This window comes from Melitaea cinxia, chromosome 15 (assembly GCF_905220565.1).
Source record: "Melitaea cinxia chromosome 15, ilMelCinx1.1, whole genome shotgun sequence".
Classification (NCBI taxonomy): domain Eukaryota; kingdom Metazoa; phylum Arthropoda; class Insecta; order Lepidoptera; family Nymphalidae; genus Melitaea; species Melitaea cinxia.
In genome coordinates, this window is record NC_059408.1 from 4,197,706 (window position 1) to 4,214,299 (window position 16,594).

Here is a 16,594-nt window from a genome sequence, read left to right on the forward strand (position 1 = left end):
AATATTTGTCTAATTCTGAATAAATACTCCGAAACTTCATAAGTAAACTTGTATATGTAATAAATTATCGTTTGGTTTATAAATATTTTACAATGCAATAAAATAATTCGAACTATTAACCACGCGTGAGTTTAGTTGACCAAAAGTGTAATAATTGTGTTTGATCGCAATCGAAAAAAAACCGACTCAATTACATCGACAACTAATACAACGTAATAAGACGAAAAAATAGTCAAATAAATACGCGCTGTCAAAGATTACTCAAAAAGTAGTCACCAGATATCGATCAAATTTAAACAAGACTAAGTACATGACAAGCTTTAGCTTTCGATTAAAGGAAGGATCATCAAAATCGATAAACACAGTAAAAAGTTATGCGGTTAAGTACAACGTAGGTCGACGAAATAATAGTCTAGTAAATACGCATTATTAGATATAACTCTAAAAGTACGTGTCACATCTCAATTAAATTTAAATGGGACCAAATGACACGCAACACCTTTCTATTAAAATAAAATTCATCGAAATCGGTCAATCCAGTCAAAATTTCTGATGTAACATACATTAAAAAAAATACAATCGAACTGAGAACCTCCTCCGTTTTGGGAGTCGGTTAAAAAAGCGCAAAATGTTCTAGTGTTTTGCTCAACTAAGCGAACGCTTATACAACCGTTCGCTTACTTAAGCAAATGACTTATTAAGATTTTAAATATCAACTGACCATTATTATTGTGTTCAAAATAAAGATTAATTTATAAAGATTTATTTAAAGCTTCTTCTTTAGTTTTCAAAGGCGTCTCTTCAGATTTTTCGTTTGCTTCCGGTACTTTATTCCAAGGCTGTTCTTCGCCTGAACCGAATAACGTGTAAACGATAATCTCGATAATATACAAACCTATCGTTACAAAGAAGATGACGCGCCAAGCTGATATTGTTTGCTGTAATTTGAAAAACAAAACTATTATTAATAAGTAACTATATTCAGTTACTATTGAACACTTGGAAAGTACCAGTTAAGATAACACATTTAAATGTTAAGTTTATTTATTAATTATACATAGCCATTTAAAATACTACTGGAAATCCCGTCATAATTTAATTAGAATATTCGTATTTTTTATCTTTAATAATTCTACCAAAATCATTATAAAAGTACGGGTATATCCGGCTTGATGGACCAAATTTTTGGAATACTTAGAAAATCTTACATTGCCATTAGTCAAGACACCGACGAAGATAGGTACGACAATTCCGGGAATGGTGGCGACAGTATTCGTTAAAGCCATCAGCGTTCCTATAAATAATAGTTGGAAAATATGTAAAAAAATTATTATGTATATTACATCTTTTTGTATACGTAATAAATGTATACGTGCAATTATTTATGTTTTTTATAATACATGTTGATTATTATTTTTGTATGTCTTTTTTTAGGATAGGAAATGACATTTGAAATTTACATTCAAATTCTATTTTTAACACGAATACTTTTAATAATACGATTCTAGCCATTAATCTATATACGCATGTCTCATTTATATGTATAAGTGAATGTAACAAGCATACCTACACAATACAAACCAAATTATAATCTTAAGCAGTATCTTAACATTAGAAAGCTAGCATCATAGCATTATTTAAAATTAAGTTCTACATAAACCGTACGCTACGTACGCATCCATTACGTACGTAAATATACTGCACGTGTGTGTGAGTGTGTGTGTGTGTGTGTGTGTGTGTGTGTGTGTGTGCGTGTACGTGTACATGTGAGCGTGTTAAGTGTAGAAGTACGCTACCTACGTGTGTGTGTGTGTGTGTGTGTGTGAGCGTGTGTGCGTGCTAAGTGTAGAAGTACGCTACCTACGTGTGTGTGCGTGTGAGCGTGTGTGCGTGTAGAAGTACAGTACCAGCGAAGTTGGGCGCGATGTCGATGTGGTTGGAGAGGAACCCGCAGAACATGCCCCCGATGGTGGTGACCGCGAGCGCCGGTGTGTGTGAGTGTGTGTGCGTGTGAGCGTGTGTGCGTGTGAGCGTGTGTGCGTGTAGAAGTACAGTACCAGCGAAGTTGGGCGCGATGTCGATGTGGTTGGAGAGGAACCCGCAGAACATGCCCCCGATGGTGGTGACCGCGAGCGCCGGTGTGTGTGAGTGTGTGTGAGTGTGTGTGCGTGTGAGCGTGTGTGCGTGTGAGCGTGTGTGCGTGTAGAAGTACAGTACCAGCGAAGTTGGGCGCGATGTCGATGTAGTTGGAGAGGGACCCGCAGAACATGCCCCCGATGGCGGTGACCGCGAGCGCCGGTGTGTGTGAGTGTGTGTCTGCGTGTGAGCGTGTGTGCGTGTAGAAGTACAGTACCAGCGAAGTTGGGCGCGATGTCGATGTGGTTGGAGAGGAACCCGCAGAACATGCCCCCGATGGCGGTGACCGCGAGCGCCGGTGTGTGTGAGTGTGTGTGCGTGTGAGCGTGTGTGCGTGTGAGCGTGTGTGCGTGTAGAAGTACAGTACCAGCGAAGTTGGGCGCGATGTCGATGTAGTTGGAGAGGGACCCGCAGAACATGCCCCCGATGGCGGTGACCGCGAGCGCCGGTGTGTGTGAGTGTGTGTCTGCGTGTGAGCGTGTGTGCGTGTAGAAGTACAGTACCAGCGAAGTTGGGCGCGATGTCGATGTGGTTGGAGAGGAACCCGCAGAACATGCCCCCGATGGTGGTGACCGCGAGCGCCGGTGTGTGTGAGTGTGTGTGCGTGTGAGCGTGTGTGCGTGTGAGCGTGTGTGCGTGTAGAAGTACAGTACCAGCGAAGTTGGGCGCGATGTCGATGTAGTTGGAGAGGGACCCGCAGAACATGCCCCCGATGGCGGTGACCGCGAGCGCCGGTGTGTGTGAGTGTGTGTCTGCGTGTGAGCGTGTGTGCGTGTAGAAGTACAGTACCAGCGAAGTTGGGCGCGATGTCGATGTGGTTGGAGAGGAACCCGCAGAACATGCCCCCGATGGTGGTGACCGCGAGCGCCGGTGTGTGTGAGTGTGTGTGCGTGTGAGCGTGTGTGCGTGTGAGCGTGTGTGCGTGTGAGCGTGTGTGCGTGTAGAAGTACAGTACCAGCGAAGTTGGGCGCGATGTCGATGTAGTTGGAGAGGGACCCGCAGAACATGCCCCCGATGGCGGTGACCGCGAGCGCCGGTGTGTGTGAGTGTGTGTCTGCGTGTGAGCGTGTGTGCGTGTAGAAGTACAGTACCAGCGAAGTTGGGCGCGATGTCGATGTGGTTGGAGAGGAACCCGCAGAACATGCCCCCGATGGTGGTGACCGCGAGCGCCGGTGTGTGTGAGTGTGTGTGCGTGTGAGCGTGTGTGCGTGTGAGCGTGTGTGCGTGTAGAAGTACAGTACCAGCGAAGTTGGGCGCGATGTCGATGTAGTTGGAGAGGGACCCGCAGAACATGCCCCCGATGGCGGTGACCGCGAGCGCCGGTGTGTGTGAGTGTGTGTCTGCGTGTGAGCGTGTGTGCGTGTAGAAGTACAGTACCAGCGAAGTTGGGCGCGATGTCGATGTGGTTGGAGAGGAACCCGCAGAACATGCCCCCGATGGCGGTGACCGCGAGCGCCGTGAGCGCCACCGCCGCGCCGCGCGCGCACCGCACGTAGCACAGCGCCAGCAGGCACGCCGCCGGCACCGCCGACGCTGGCAACACCACCAGCGCTTATTTATGGATTCATTGTAGGTATGGACTCACTTAGGTAGGGTGCTAGAGCTAGATTGCTCTTAAGCAATAAGGCCGCCTTTTGTACATTTTTTTTTCCTACAAATTATTGCTAATGTTGCTTGCTTATTTTATTTGTATGGTGTACAATAAAGTGTTAAATAAATAAATAATAAATAGGGCAGAGCAGAATATATCCCGCTCCCCCTCTCAAGTAATGTTGTGTTCCTGTGGTGTGTAAGGTAAATAGAGCTCCTTGGATGGATTAGGGGTAGAGTCGGCATCTTAGTAGTGGGACTTTTGCACTCTTTAAATGCAGAATTCTAAAAAAATATTAAAAGTTAAATGTTATACATGCAAAACGTGGCACAAGAATACAATCTTACCGAACAAAGTGCCAATCTTCCTGGCAGTGGTGGTAGTAATCTTTCCTTTATTACGCAACCAATCTAGACCTCGGCTCAGACCTATACTGAAGAACCACAGCGACAGGAACGGCAGAGCGGTCGTTACTGCATTCTGAAAATCTTTATCTATTACTCCAACGTGCCTTCACAACTACTAATTATTAAAATGCGGTAATGCGCAATTTTTTTTAAATTATTGCACCGTTCTATATGGGTTTCCATAGTCATAATTGATAACAATCAAAATCACACAAATTGTCGTTTTGTAAACTATATGCTCAAGCAAGAAGAGCAATCTAATTGTTGCACTAACGGTCGCAGATTCGATCTCCACTCGTAAAAACTAACAATACAAATAAACCATTTAAACTTTTTAGACCTTTACCATTAGACCATTTAGACTAAGGTGTATTTCTAGATTCCTGACATAAGATTTCATGTTACTCAGTGTACGTGAAGCTTTAAAAAAAAATGAGTGTACTGTAGACGACACGACTGAAGTGAAACTTCTTTAGCTTTATCTAACTTATTCCCCTCTCAACTTCCGTTCGCCTTCTTTGATCACATTTTTCGTAACGCTCTCGTCACGCATTCACCAGCTTACTCCCCAAATCAAGCGTGCGCAAAGAAGTTTTACTACATAAATGTTAGTATATAATAATTAATTTATTATAATGGACAAAAACCAAAAAAAAAATATACTTAACAGCTAAAAAAATAATTCAGTAATCAGTCTAACTAACCTCAGTCATGTTGAACTTGAGCACTTGTTTCATATAGAAGGGCAGTTCTATGAGCAACATGTACCAGCCCCAGTTGGAGCAGGCATGCGCCACTAAGATAGCTAAAAACGGCCCTGACGTGAACACGGCTTTCCATGGTACAGCCATCTTTTTCTAGAAAAAAGATTTTTTTTATATTATATCATTAATAAAACTAAATTTTTGTAAAATTCAGAAAATAAAAACGATGAAAAAGATAAGAAGTAGTTTTAATCTCATGTTAAATGTCTTAATCTAAGGTATGGTTAAGAGCCATTTCACAATTTTACGCTCTGCAAGTTTAGGTAAATTTGGTCGCATCGCGCGAGTCGTACGAGCCGCGCGATCTTTGTGCTAGTACTTATAGTGTGACAACCAAAAGACCATCGTTATCATTTTCTGATGTATAATAAAAATTATAACTATGGTATAAAATGTTTTTTACATAATTAATTTGTTAAAAATTTTAAGTATGTTATATAACAACAGTCAATAAATTTAAAATAAAATTTAAAAAATCAATTTTATGAAACAATTTTTTTTAAATTGATTTAGTTTTTTCAGTTTACGAATGAATCTAATATTTACGATATGAATAAAAAAACATTTTATGACATCGACAACGACAAACATATTAATTAACAAATAACAAGACAAACAGATTGAAATGCCTATTTGTATTGATAATGTGAGAAAAGAAAATTAAATTATACATTTGTTTACAGAAATTATCATTATATTATTTTACAGTCATTTTTGTAATATGTTTATTTTATTTATATTTTATTATGAAAGTATCAAATGCGTTTTATCCGCTATAACAACAGGCGCTTGGCGCGTGTGAGCGAAAGAGACGGCTGCGCAGAATTTGGCGTGGACCTTACCTCTAAGAGCGCTAGCGCTCGACTGATTTACCGGGCTTGATGCGTGGCAATATATACTATCTTTTTATTATTTAATATAAAATGTATTAAAAATAATTACATCTTTTAATTATTTTTTTTTTTTGTATTCCTTAATGATGTAAGTTTACTTTGATGAAGATAGTTCGTTAAAATTTCTTAGTTTTCTAAGAGAAATATCGCTTTTAAAATTGAACTTATTTGGAAAATATTCGTAACTTTAAATTTTTTTTATCGTTTAATAGAGATACAAATGGAATAAAAATCTATGATAGTGGACAACAAAATTATATTCCACATATTATGATATTTTTTTAAAATGGTTTCAACGTAGAGGTTATTGAAAAGTAGGACTTCAATGTATACATTGCGACCGTTTACCCAGGGAGGAGGCTGATGAAAAGGTTAATAATTTTATACACATAATAGGTATAAATCAAAATTCTGATCTGACTATGGACTACAACAAAGGTTGCTCTATTATATTTCAAGAATATAAATTACATTATTGCATCCAACACTGAGATTAACGACGTCAAAATATTACAATTTCGCGGATTGTTACCGATTTTTGTGAAATGGCTCTTAATTCCAAGTTTATGTAATTATTGAAGTTCAATATATGATCTTTTGGTAGGGTTTTAAAAACAGTAAAAAAATACTAGTAAAAATATTTTGATCATGATAACAGGTAGAACGATAAATTTTAACAAAGGTAAGATGCAGCAGAAAATAATCTGCTCAAAATGTGGAGCAGCCCAACGTGGTAAAGTAACAAGAGCTCCTAGGGAAAATTGAGTATGTTGTCGACAACACGTTGACGTTGCTTATGGTGTTGCAGGCGTCTCTAAGCTAAAGTAAACACTTAAGATCAGGTGAGCCATACGCTTTTTTGCCGACCTACGCTTTGATATCATAACATTTAACATAACATCTACATTAACTTGAAAATTAATAAGCTACGAGCATTCTTCCCTAAATGTATCACCTGATACACATTTCCCTGATTTAATTTTAAAAAACTTACCTTCTGTCCATGTCCGTCAACTTTTCCGCCCAGTGCGGTGACGATCATCTCCCGTTCCTCGACACTGATGAGCGGCTGTGTCTGCGGCGAGTCCCGCACCAGCCACACCCACAGCGCGCACCACGCGCACGACAGCCCGCCCATCACGTAGAACACGCTTTCCCAGCCTAATTGAAATTGAATTTGGACAAAAGAAGATTGTGCTGTGTGGCTACGGCACCAAAGAATATAGCCACCCCCTCTCTTCCCGTGGGTGTCGTAAGAGGCGACTAAGGGATAACAAGGTTCCACTACCACCTTGGAACTTAAGAAGCCGACCGATGGCGCGATAACCATCTAACCGCTGGCTTTGAAACACACAGACCGAAGACGGGAGCAGCGTCTTCGGTGCGACAAAGCCAGCCCTGGGGTCACCAACCCGCCTGCCCAGCGTGGTGACTATGGGCAACACACATGAGTTCACGCATTTTTGGCGCGAACTTGTGGAGGCCTATGTCCAGCAGTGGACTACAATAGGCTGGAATGATGATGATGATGAACAGAAGATACTCTTGTAATGCTATCATGGATTGCTCTACATTACTAATTTAATAACTGACTATGTTATCAAAAACTTTTTTACACATTATTAGTTACATTTTCTACACATTATTTGTTACATTTTCTACCAGATGCTTCGAAAATAGTTGGCAAAAAAAAACTCTCAAGCCAAATAAATTCCTATTACATCACTTACTGAGTGTGGTAGTGAGCACGCCCGTAATGAATATGGAAATGACGGTGTCCAGGAATGTGAAGGAACCTTCGCCAAGATATGTGTAAAGACCTATCACAGTACAATACCAATAGTATACAACTTACCAAGTGTAGCAGTAAGTACACCCGCCATTAACATGGATATGACAGTGCCCAGTGATGTGCCTGCGTATACTAGAGCCGCGAGTACACTGCGCTCGCTGGGCGGCGCCCACTTCGACAGAAGTACGTGCATGGCGGGGAATGTCACGCCCTGCATATGCGAGAAATATTTGCATATCTTTGCAGATTACTTTTTTTATTGTTTATTGCACAACGAAGTTATATACAATTTTTTTGGTTTATTTGATATATTTTGACTAGCCCTATGGCCTAGTTTGCAGTGATCGTGTTTTCTGCTTCTAGGTTTGTAGGTTCGATTTCCACCTCGATAAAATATGTAGCTTATGTTACAACATAAGCATAAAAGTTCTTATCAGGAACAGACAACCGTGTGTGTATGTCGAAGATATAAAAAAATGAGTATGCCTTAGACCACACGACTGAAGTCAAACTTCTGCACAACAGGCCTGCACTTAGATATACGAAACGTAACTGGCTATAAACGTGACCGGCAGGTACCTTTCGTAACGCTCTCGTCACCAGCAGGGCTATTCTGTAAATAACAATTTCGATATCGAGCTTCACCTGAGTGACAGCGCTCACTTCGAAAGCGAACCCACTTCACCTTGGTTTGGAATTCTGTAAACATTGCGTACGCACAAGCGATGTGAAGTGAGTGTCGAATCGAAGAGCGGCAATTTAGAGCTGTGTTTATTTTATCGATATTCTTTTCTTATGACTTTATTTTAGAATATGTGCATGAAGTCAAGTATCGAATCAAGTCTCGAATTGTGATGTGTGAAGCGGTAAATCGCCTTACAGAATACCCAATTCATACTATTAAACGCAACGTTCTCACGCAACAGGGTTCGACTCGTCGCCGCACTCACAAGTGTGGCGCTACGGGACTGTCGAGTTTTAATGAATACGAATTTGATATCTCACCGCGGATTCCGCTGTCGAGACACGAAAATGTTCTTAAAGAATAGCACTACAGCTTACTCCCCGAGACAAGCGTGCGTAAAGAAGTTTTACTTCAAAAATTTTAGAAAAATAATTTTATTTGCCTATAATGTAATGTTCCACGAAATGTACAAACATTAAAGCTTTAGAATATTGGTCAATTTCATTATTTTTATTACATTATTTATACAAAAAAAAGTGTTCACAGAAGTGACCACTATTCACTCTACTACTGAACTTACCCCACCAATCCCTTCCCCCACCCTCATAAAGACCACAGCTACATAGTGCGCCTCCGCCATGACGGGAGTGAGCAATGTGCACACCACGTTGATCGTCACGCTGAAGAACATTACCCATTTCGCTGAGAACAACTCCGCTATACGGCCACCTTAAATAAAATAAAAAATATAAACACAGATTCAATTCATAATATACAAAATATACACACATATAACACATGAAATCTGATCATGATACTTTAAAGGTATTTTTTTTAATCTACTGTAGGAACAGTAGTAGAATGTTGTATGAATAGTGTCGAAATATCGCGATGTATAAACTTTTTACACAAAAATCATGGTGTTAGTGGCCTTGATACTCGTAGTTTAAAAAGTTAATTTTCCAAAACACTAGCTAGGTTTGATTATTACTTAAAAATGCACTACTTTCATGTTTGAGACTATTGTTTCATGACTAGGGAACTACTTCGATCTTACAGAAGATCACAGCTAAATAATACTACTTTCAAGCACTGTTGTGTTCCTGTTGGTGAGTAAGGTGACCAAAGCTCCTGGGGGGATTGGGGGGTAGGGTCTGAAACGCGCTTGCGATGCTTCTAATGTTGCAGGTATAGAGGTTACACTAATCGCAAGCCATAAGGTGAGCCGTACGCTTGTTTGCCGACATATGAATAAAAACAAACGAGTCGAAGGAGAGACGACAGTTGTATAAAAATAAACGAGTGTGCTTTTGACCACACGACTGAAGTAAAATTTCTTTAGCTATAGGCCTCCACAATAGGCCAGCACCGTGTCTAATTCACAATCTGGCTATGAGAGAAAGAGAGACCTCTCTCATTTTTGAATATCATATCAAAAATTGACCGCTCCAGCGGGGTTCGAACAGCGTCTCCGATGTACCGTGTCGGCGCTCTAGCCAATTAAGCTATGGAACGATACACCTCTCTCTTTTGTTCTGTTCGCATTGCCCCAACACTTTTTGTGACGCCCTCGTCACACATTCACCAGCTTACTTCTCAAGTCAAGCGTACGTAAAGAAGTTTTATTTGAAAAACTATATACGTATGCCTACAATGTGACTGAATCTGAGTGTGAGTACCTTTACCTAATCCCTAATAAAAAAACTTCTTCGTTACAAATTAAAAAAAAAAAACAAAGACTATTATTATTAAAGCAATTTAATTTCTACAATAAATTCGTTTATTATGACTATTGTCGCATCTTACCAGGAATTTGCGAGACAAAGTAGCCCCAGAAATAGCAGCTGAGAATGATGCCCTGCACTTCAGAAGACCAAAGAAAAGGTCCATCTGCCTCCTAGAAAATAAATACTTGATACAACCAAGTAAATTTGTTCATTAATTTATGATCAAAACCCATTTAAACTGCAAACTGATATGCAATAGGTATGTATGGTCTAGGTAGGTATTTTAATAAAATCTGGGACGAGGTGGCGAATGCTAGCGCGACCCCTTCTCGCCCCACCCAGGCGGACGACTGCTCACACGTGGTGGTTTTTTTTTAGTCAGTAGGAGTCTGACATAACCCCTTGGCGCCCCCGCGCCGGAGGGTATCCATGATGGATTTTCCCCTCGTAAAAAAAAAGTTATATTAATAAAATACCTAATTAAAGAACTTTGTCAAAAAAGAAAATCAAAATCAAGCAAAAATCTAAATTAAAAATAATAAAAATGAACTAAATTACACAAACAACGATGCGGCAGCGCGAATCAGGTCTGCCTTTTCAAGAAAATCAATAACAATTCGTTTATGGCGTTACGTATTCGTAAATGAATTTTAATTCACAGGAAAAATATCCTTAATTTTTTTGTTATGAAGTGTATACTTAGTTTCTAGATGTAATGTGCCAGTAGTCGAATGAGAATCTTTCTTTAGTAAATGAAATTAATACCAAGAGAAATATTCTTAACTCCTATTTTTGCAGCAATAAATGTATTTATAGTCGTTGAGTTTATTATCAAGCCAGAAATATTTAAATTAACGTCACTCCGTTAATTCCAGGGTTAAAAACAAACGTAACTTCCAACAATTTATGATCGTTCCATATTCCAAAAATATATTTACGTTTAAAGTGATCACATTTGTGATAAGCATTTAAAAGTACGAGATTTATAAACGTATCTATATTTAATTTTAAATTTACTAAAAGTTTACAAAACGTATGCCAAATTATTTTTCAGTTTTTACAAGATTAATTATAAGACTTTTTACTACATTATATTTATCTTTTATGTAAACCAATTGTTAGAATTCATTTTCCATAGGCAAAATATCAATTAATATGAAATTTCTAAATCTAACCACGAAATTATGTTCTTATGTTATCTTAACTAAACTTATAATTACAGAAATGAAATTTGGTTTTACAAATCACATTTTTATTAACAGATATATACATTCAATTAAGCAAAGTAGAAGAAGGAGAATGGAAAAAAAAACTAACGTCTAATAAAATATGGGAAGATAGAGACTTTTTTACCAAGCATAAGGATTCTCGTTTGGTATTAATTGTCGCCGAGATACGTTATCCATATCTATACATACATCCAGTCTAGAAACAAATATTCATATAAAATAACATTTGCTCCGAGCGAGAATCGAACCAACAATATCGATCATTAATGGAACATTCGCAAGACTACACCAGAACTTTTTAGATGTATACAAAAAGACGCATAAAGAAACCAAAATGATTTACCTTAGCATTAGTCATATTTCCCGTTGGTGCGCACTCTATTTCTCCAGTCGAGACTGTCAGGTTATCTTCGTCCTTCACATTATGTACAGCATGGTGTATAGCGGTGTGGTTCAGCATGCCCACCATGGCGACTGACAAGTTCACCTTCAACCCGTACACTATCGCCATGCCTATAGAACCGAGGATCGCGAGTATGTACCGTGCTGGTACTACCCCTGGAAAAATACATAATTGCTTGTTGTGTTTCATATATTTAAAATAATTGCAATAAATTATATAGATTATATATCATTTGAAAACGACTCCAAGAATACATATTATAGTTGTTTTTTTTTTTACGATTTCTTACAACTACATCCTAATCTAATGTAAACCGAAAAAGAGATTAGTTATAAGCATAAGAATTAATTTGACGACGCGTTGGAACAATTATAACAATATCTAACTGATATTCTCACCATGGGGATCACAACACATGACAAAAATTAGTCACTATAAAAAAAATTGTCACTATGCCACGCTAAAATTATTGAACTGTGTTAGACGAAAAACTGTTATATAAAATTTTGACAAAATAAAATAGCACATTAACCAAGCTTCGAAATTCATTTTTGATAATCTATACAAATGAATAAAATCGAGTGTCTGTTTGTAATATTATAATAACCGCTTTTTACTAAATTCATATGGATGTATACGGTACATATACAAAAATAACATTTCTTATAATTCTTGTCTGTCTGTTTGTTCCGGCTAATCTCTGAAACGGTTGGACCGATTTTGACGGGACTATCACTGCTAGATAGCTGATGTAATAAGGAGGAACTTATGTTACTTTTATTTTAGAAATTTATATATTTTATAACTCTGCGAACTGAACAATAACTTTTTGTTAAATTCCACGCGGACGAAGTCGCGGGCACAGCTAGTTAATCATTATAATAACTTATAATACAAATATACGTATATTTTTAGACTGTGTACTTATTACATAATTGTGTTTGTTCGCAAACGAAACAAAAACCGACTTCAATTACATCGACGAGTAATACAACGTGGATCGACGAAAAAATAGTCAAGTAACTACGCGTTATCAAAGATTACTCAAAAAGTAGTTATCAAATCTCAATAAAATTTATATGTGACCACATGACAAACAGCAGCTTTCGATTAAATTAAAAATTATTAAAATCGGTACACCCAGTAAAAAGTTATTGCGGATTTTCAAGAGTTTCCCTCGATTTCTCTGGGACCCAATCATCAGATCCTGGTTTCCTTATCATAGTACTAAACTAGGGATATCTTCTTTCCAACAAAAAAAGAATTATCAAAATCGGTACACCCAGTAAAAAGTTATTGCGGATTTTCAACAGTTTCCCTCGATTTCTCTGAGATCCCATCATCAGATCCTGGTTTCCTTATCATGGTACTAAACTAGGGATATCTCCTTTCCAACAAAAAAAAGAATTATTAAAATCGGTACATCCAGTAGAAAGTTATGCGGTATAATACAACGTAGGTCGACGAAAAAAGCGTCAAGTAAAAACGCATTATTAGATATAACTCGAAAAGTAGTTGTTGGATCTCAAATAAATTTAAATGGGACCGATTGGCACACATCACCTTTCGATTAAAAAAAAATTGTCGAAATCGGTCCACACGGTCAAAAGTTCTGGTGTAACATACATAAAAAAAAATACATCGAATTGAGAACCTCCTCCTTTTTTGGAAGTCGGTTAAAATAATGTAATCACAACTATTTCGTTTATTTGTGATGTGTATAAATAGTGAATGAGATTTTTGTTCTTCATTTTCCTCATTGTTATATCACATGTATAGTATATACACATATACCTACTACGCACTGATGACTTAACTCCCTCCCCCCCTTACTCCCCCTACTCCCTTCCTTAAATGAAATGAGGTGAATCTTTGCGTGTGGTTATATCGCTTATAACATTTTTAGATAGAGAATAAATTATATGATGTTTCAATTACTTTTCTGATCGGTAAAAGTATCTGACAGACAATAAAAATTCTGATGTTTTATCACAGTCAAATATTTTCTTACTCACGTTTGTGAAAACCAAAATTTTGTAGTTTGTTAGTTGAACTGAAACTGACACTAACTTTTGGAAATACTGCTGATAAAGTATCTAATGATCTAACAGTACCTAACTTATAATCGAGACAAACCTAGTTAACTAAAAAATTACTGACATTTTTAATAACTTAATTACCAAGCTGAGTGATAAATGTATGAGTGCTTAATGTTTATTTAATTTATTGCTACTTCTTAATCACTTTATATATAGTAGCATGTTGCATTATAATATAGCCTATAATCTTGCTTATTACAAACTTTGTAAACGTTTTTGTAAAATTTTAGGTATGGGTTTACCTACCTTTACCTGTTAAACAAATCATTCAGTCTTTTAATATCAATTTACCTATATATTTTAGACTTCAAAAATCATTCGTCATTTAAGCTCATATCTGTGAAAATGGTTGGCTCGTGAGTAGTCTCATTTAGGTCGATAGTAAGTATTTTCAATTGTTAATATAGAATACAAACTTACTAATATATATTACAAATAAAAATTACAATACAATTTTACAAAAAAAAAATGGTAGTGCTAAAATTTAGGTCGATAGTTAATTTATTTTCATTGGTTAATATAGAACACCCGTAATGAAAAAATAATAGGTATATTGCAGACTGTCTGTATCAAATCGTTCTTTTAGCAATTAAATTGCGTTGGTACGTCTTTTTCTGTATATTTACTGTGTATGTTTGTGTATGTTGATACACAACAGTCTATAATAATAATAACTTTAAAATTTCATTAATTAAAATTATTATTGAAAGTGTCTTGAGTATAAAACAAGAAAAAAATAATTAAAAAGCCCGGGTTCTAAGCGATGGTGATATTGAACAAAGTTTTATCAAAATCAGTTATTAATTTTTGAAGACATGACATGACAACAAATGTACACCGAGATTTAGATTCTTGTTCATTTTGGAAGTCGGCTAAGAAGGCTTACCGACATTATTATTAATAAATCCTATTTATAAAAATACATTATAATTAATTAGTGACAGAAAATAGCTAATAAGCGGACAGAAAATACTACGATCCTTTTACCTAGGTACATTCTTTATTCATATAAAAGAAACTCATTGTTTGAACTCTTGTAGATATCGTAGAGGACGAGAGGTTAAACGCAAAGCAAAAAGTTTTTCTTCACTAATATGTTACAAAATATTTTAATGTAACTCTTGAAAAAATAAAATCATTTCAATAAATACGATAAATAGGACGATCCGTCAATATTAACTCAAGGATAATACTATGAAAATAATATTAATTTTATCAACCTCACGACAAATACCTAAACTACGCAAATAACTATAACAAAATAATAATAATATCATTTTGACAAAATGATTTCCGTTTGTTTTTCTTGATAACTTTTACGGTGTTTTCCGAAAAACAATGTCATTAAACTGTGAGCACAACACCGCCTTAAATTATATTTATTGCAAAATCATTTAAATCTTAACATTAAATATCATCTAATAAAATAAAAACACCCAAAAATTTGTGAACGTTACTGTCTCTAATAGATAATTATTTATCTCCTAAATGTCGTTAGAAGATAATTTAAATGTACATGTTTAACGAGTAAATAGTTATCCTGGAAAATTCCACAGTGAGTATCAAAACATGTATACTATTATTAAATATAATTATATTATTAGCTTTAACATGAAGATACTTTATTAATTTTAATTAATACACTATTTGTCCGTAATATCCTTGTGTATTTAAAAAATTACAAAAATATGTAAATATATATATCAATGGCTGACCTGGCAAATGTTGTTTTCCTATATATATTATTAATCCCCTTAAAGAGGGGGCTTATAACTTAGGGGTATGAAAAATAAATGTTGGCCGATTCTCAGACCTACCCGAAATGCACACAAAATTTCATAAAAATCGATCCAGCCTTTTCCGAGGTGTATGGTAACTAATATAAAATGTTATATGTAAGATTTATTTATATATACTTATGATTTATTATACAACAAACTAAAAAACGTTTAACAAAACAGTTTATAAAGAAAAATAAGTCTTCGATTATTTTTGGTAAATTATACTTATTGAAAATTATAAATATATTAATTCATAAATTAAAAATAATTTAATAACACTAAACTTCATTTATAAATTTTAAAACATATTTGTAACATCTTTTTTGATTTACGCAACATTTTCACAAAACACAAAATATACGAATACCAATTAAAAAAATAAAAAATACTTACGCCCCAATATATTTCCTTTCGCTGGCACATCCATTTTGGCTATCAACTAGTTATTAAACTTATTTCATTAAGAAATAACAAAAAATAATAAACACGTAAAGTGAGACAAGCGACACGTACGAACTTCAAGAATTGTTCCATACAAATAACGCAATGTGATGAAATTCCTCTCGACGGTTCCCTATATTATGCATTTACGTTTACATTATCGTAGACTATACCGTTTGTCGTAGACGGTGCAACGTGCGGACAAGCATGCACCCAAATAATTTTACGATACTCGTGTGCTCCGTCGCGTCCATTTGAGCTTTCGCGGTCTTTCAAGGTGACCTTCAAAGCTTTCAGGATCAATGAAACTAATAGTAAATAACTAAATATTCTTTTTATGTCTTTTTCATATTTCGTTCAATATCGTTTTATTTAAAACAGGGAGATATATGAATATGAACAAGGCTACAATTATAAACTAATATTATTAGTACTAATATTATTACAATTTGCAAAGCCTTAAATTGTTAAAATGAAAATTTTAAAGCCTTATAATTTGTTTCTACGAATAAGTTTCAAATTATGATTAGTTTTACATTTCATCAAGGGATGGTGTATAGGATATAAGAAAGTATTAGATAAAGTATATAGATAAACAAATGTAACGTTGTTTTGTTTTTCACCGCCACCACTTCCCTAGATTCGT

The 16,594-nt window shown here is 36.2% G+C and overlaps 1 protein-coding gene across 1 annotated transcript; it reads right to left on the minus strand.

Annotated features, from left to right (window-relative positions):
• Positions 1–751: 751 nt before the first annotated feature.
• On the minus strand, positions 752–16,043 carry LOC123660370 (sialin). The gene is made up of 11 exons (XM_045595462.1): positions 15,901–16,043; positions 11,568–11,782; positions 10,075–10,165; positions 8,849–8,997; positions 7,647–7,794; positions 6,807–6,952; positions 4,839–4,991; positions 4,075–4,207; positions 3,514–3,669; positions 1,209–1,294; positions 752–938 (listed from the first exon to the last, which is right to left on the minus strand). The coding sequence occupies exons 1-11, from the start codon at positions 15,932–15,934 to the stop codon at positions 753–755; spliced, it is 1,497 nt and encodes a 498-aa protein (XP_045451418.1). The 5' UTR covers positions 15,935–16,043; the 3' UTR covers position 752.
• Between the last annotated feature and the right edge of the window lie 551 nt (positions 16,044–16,594).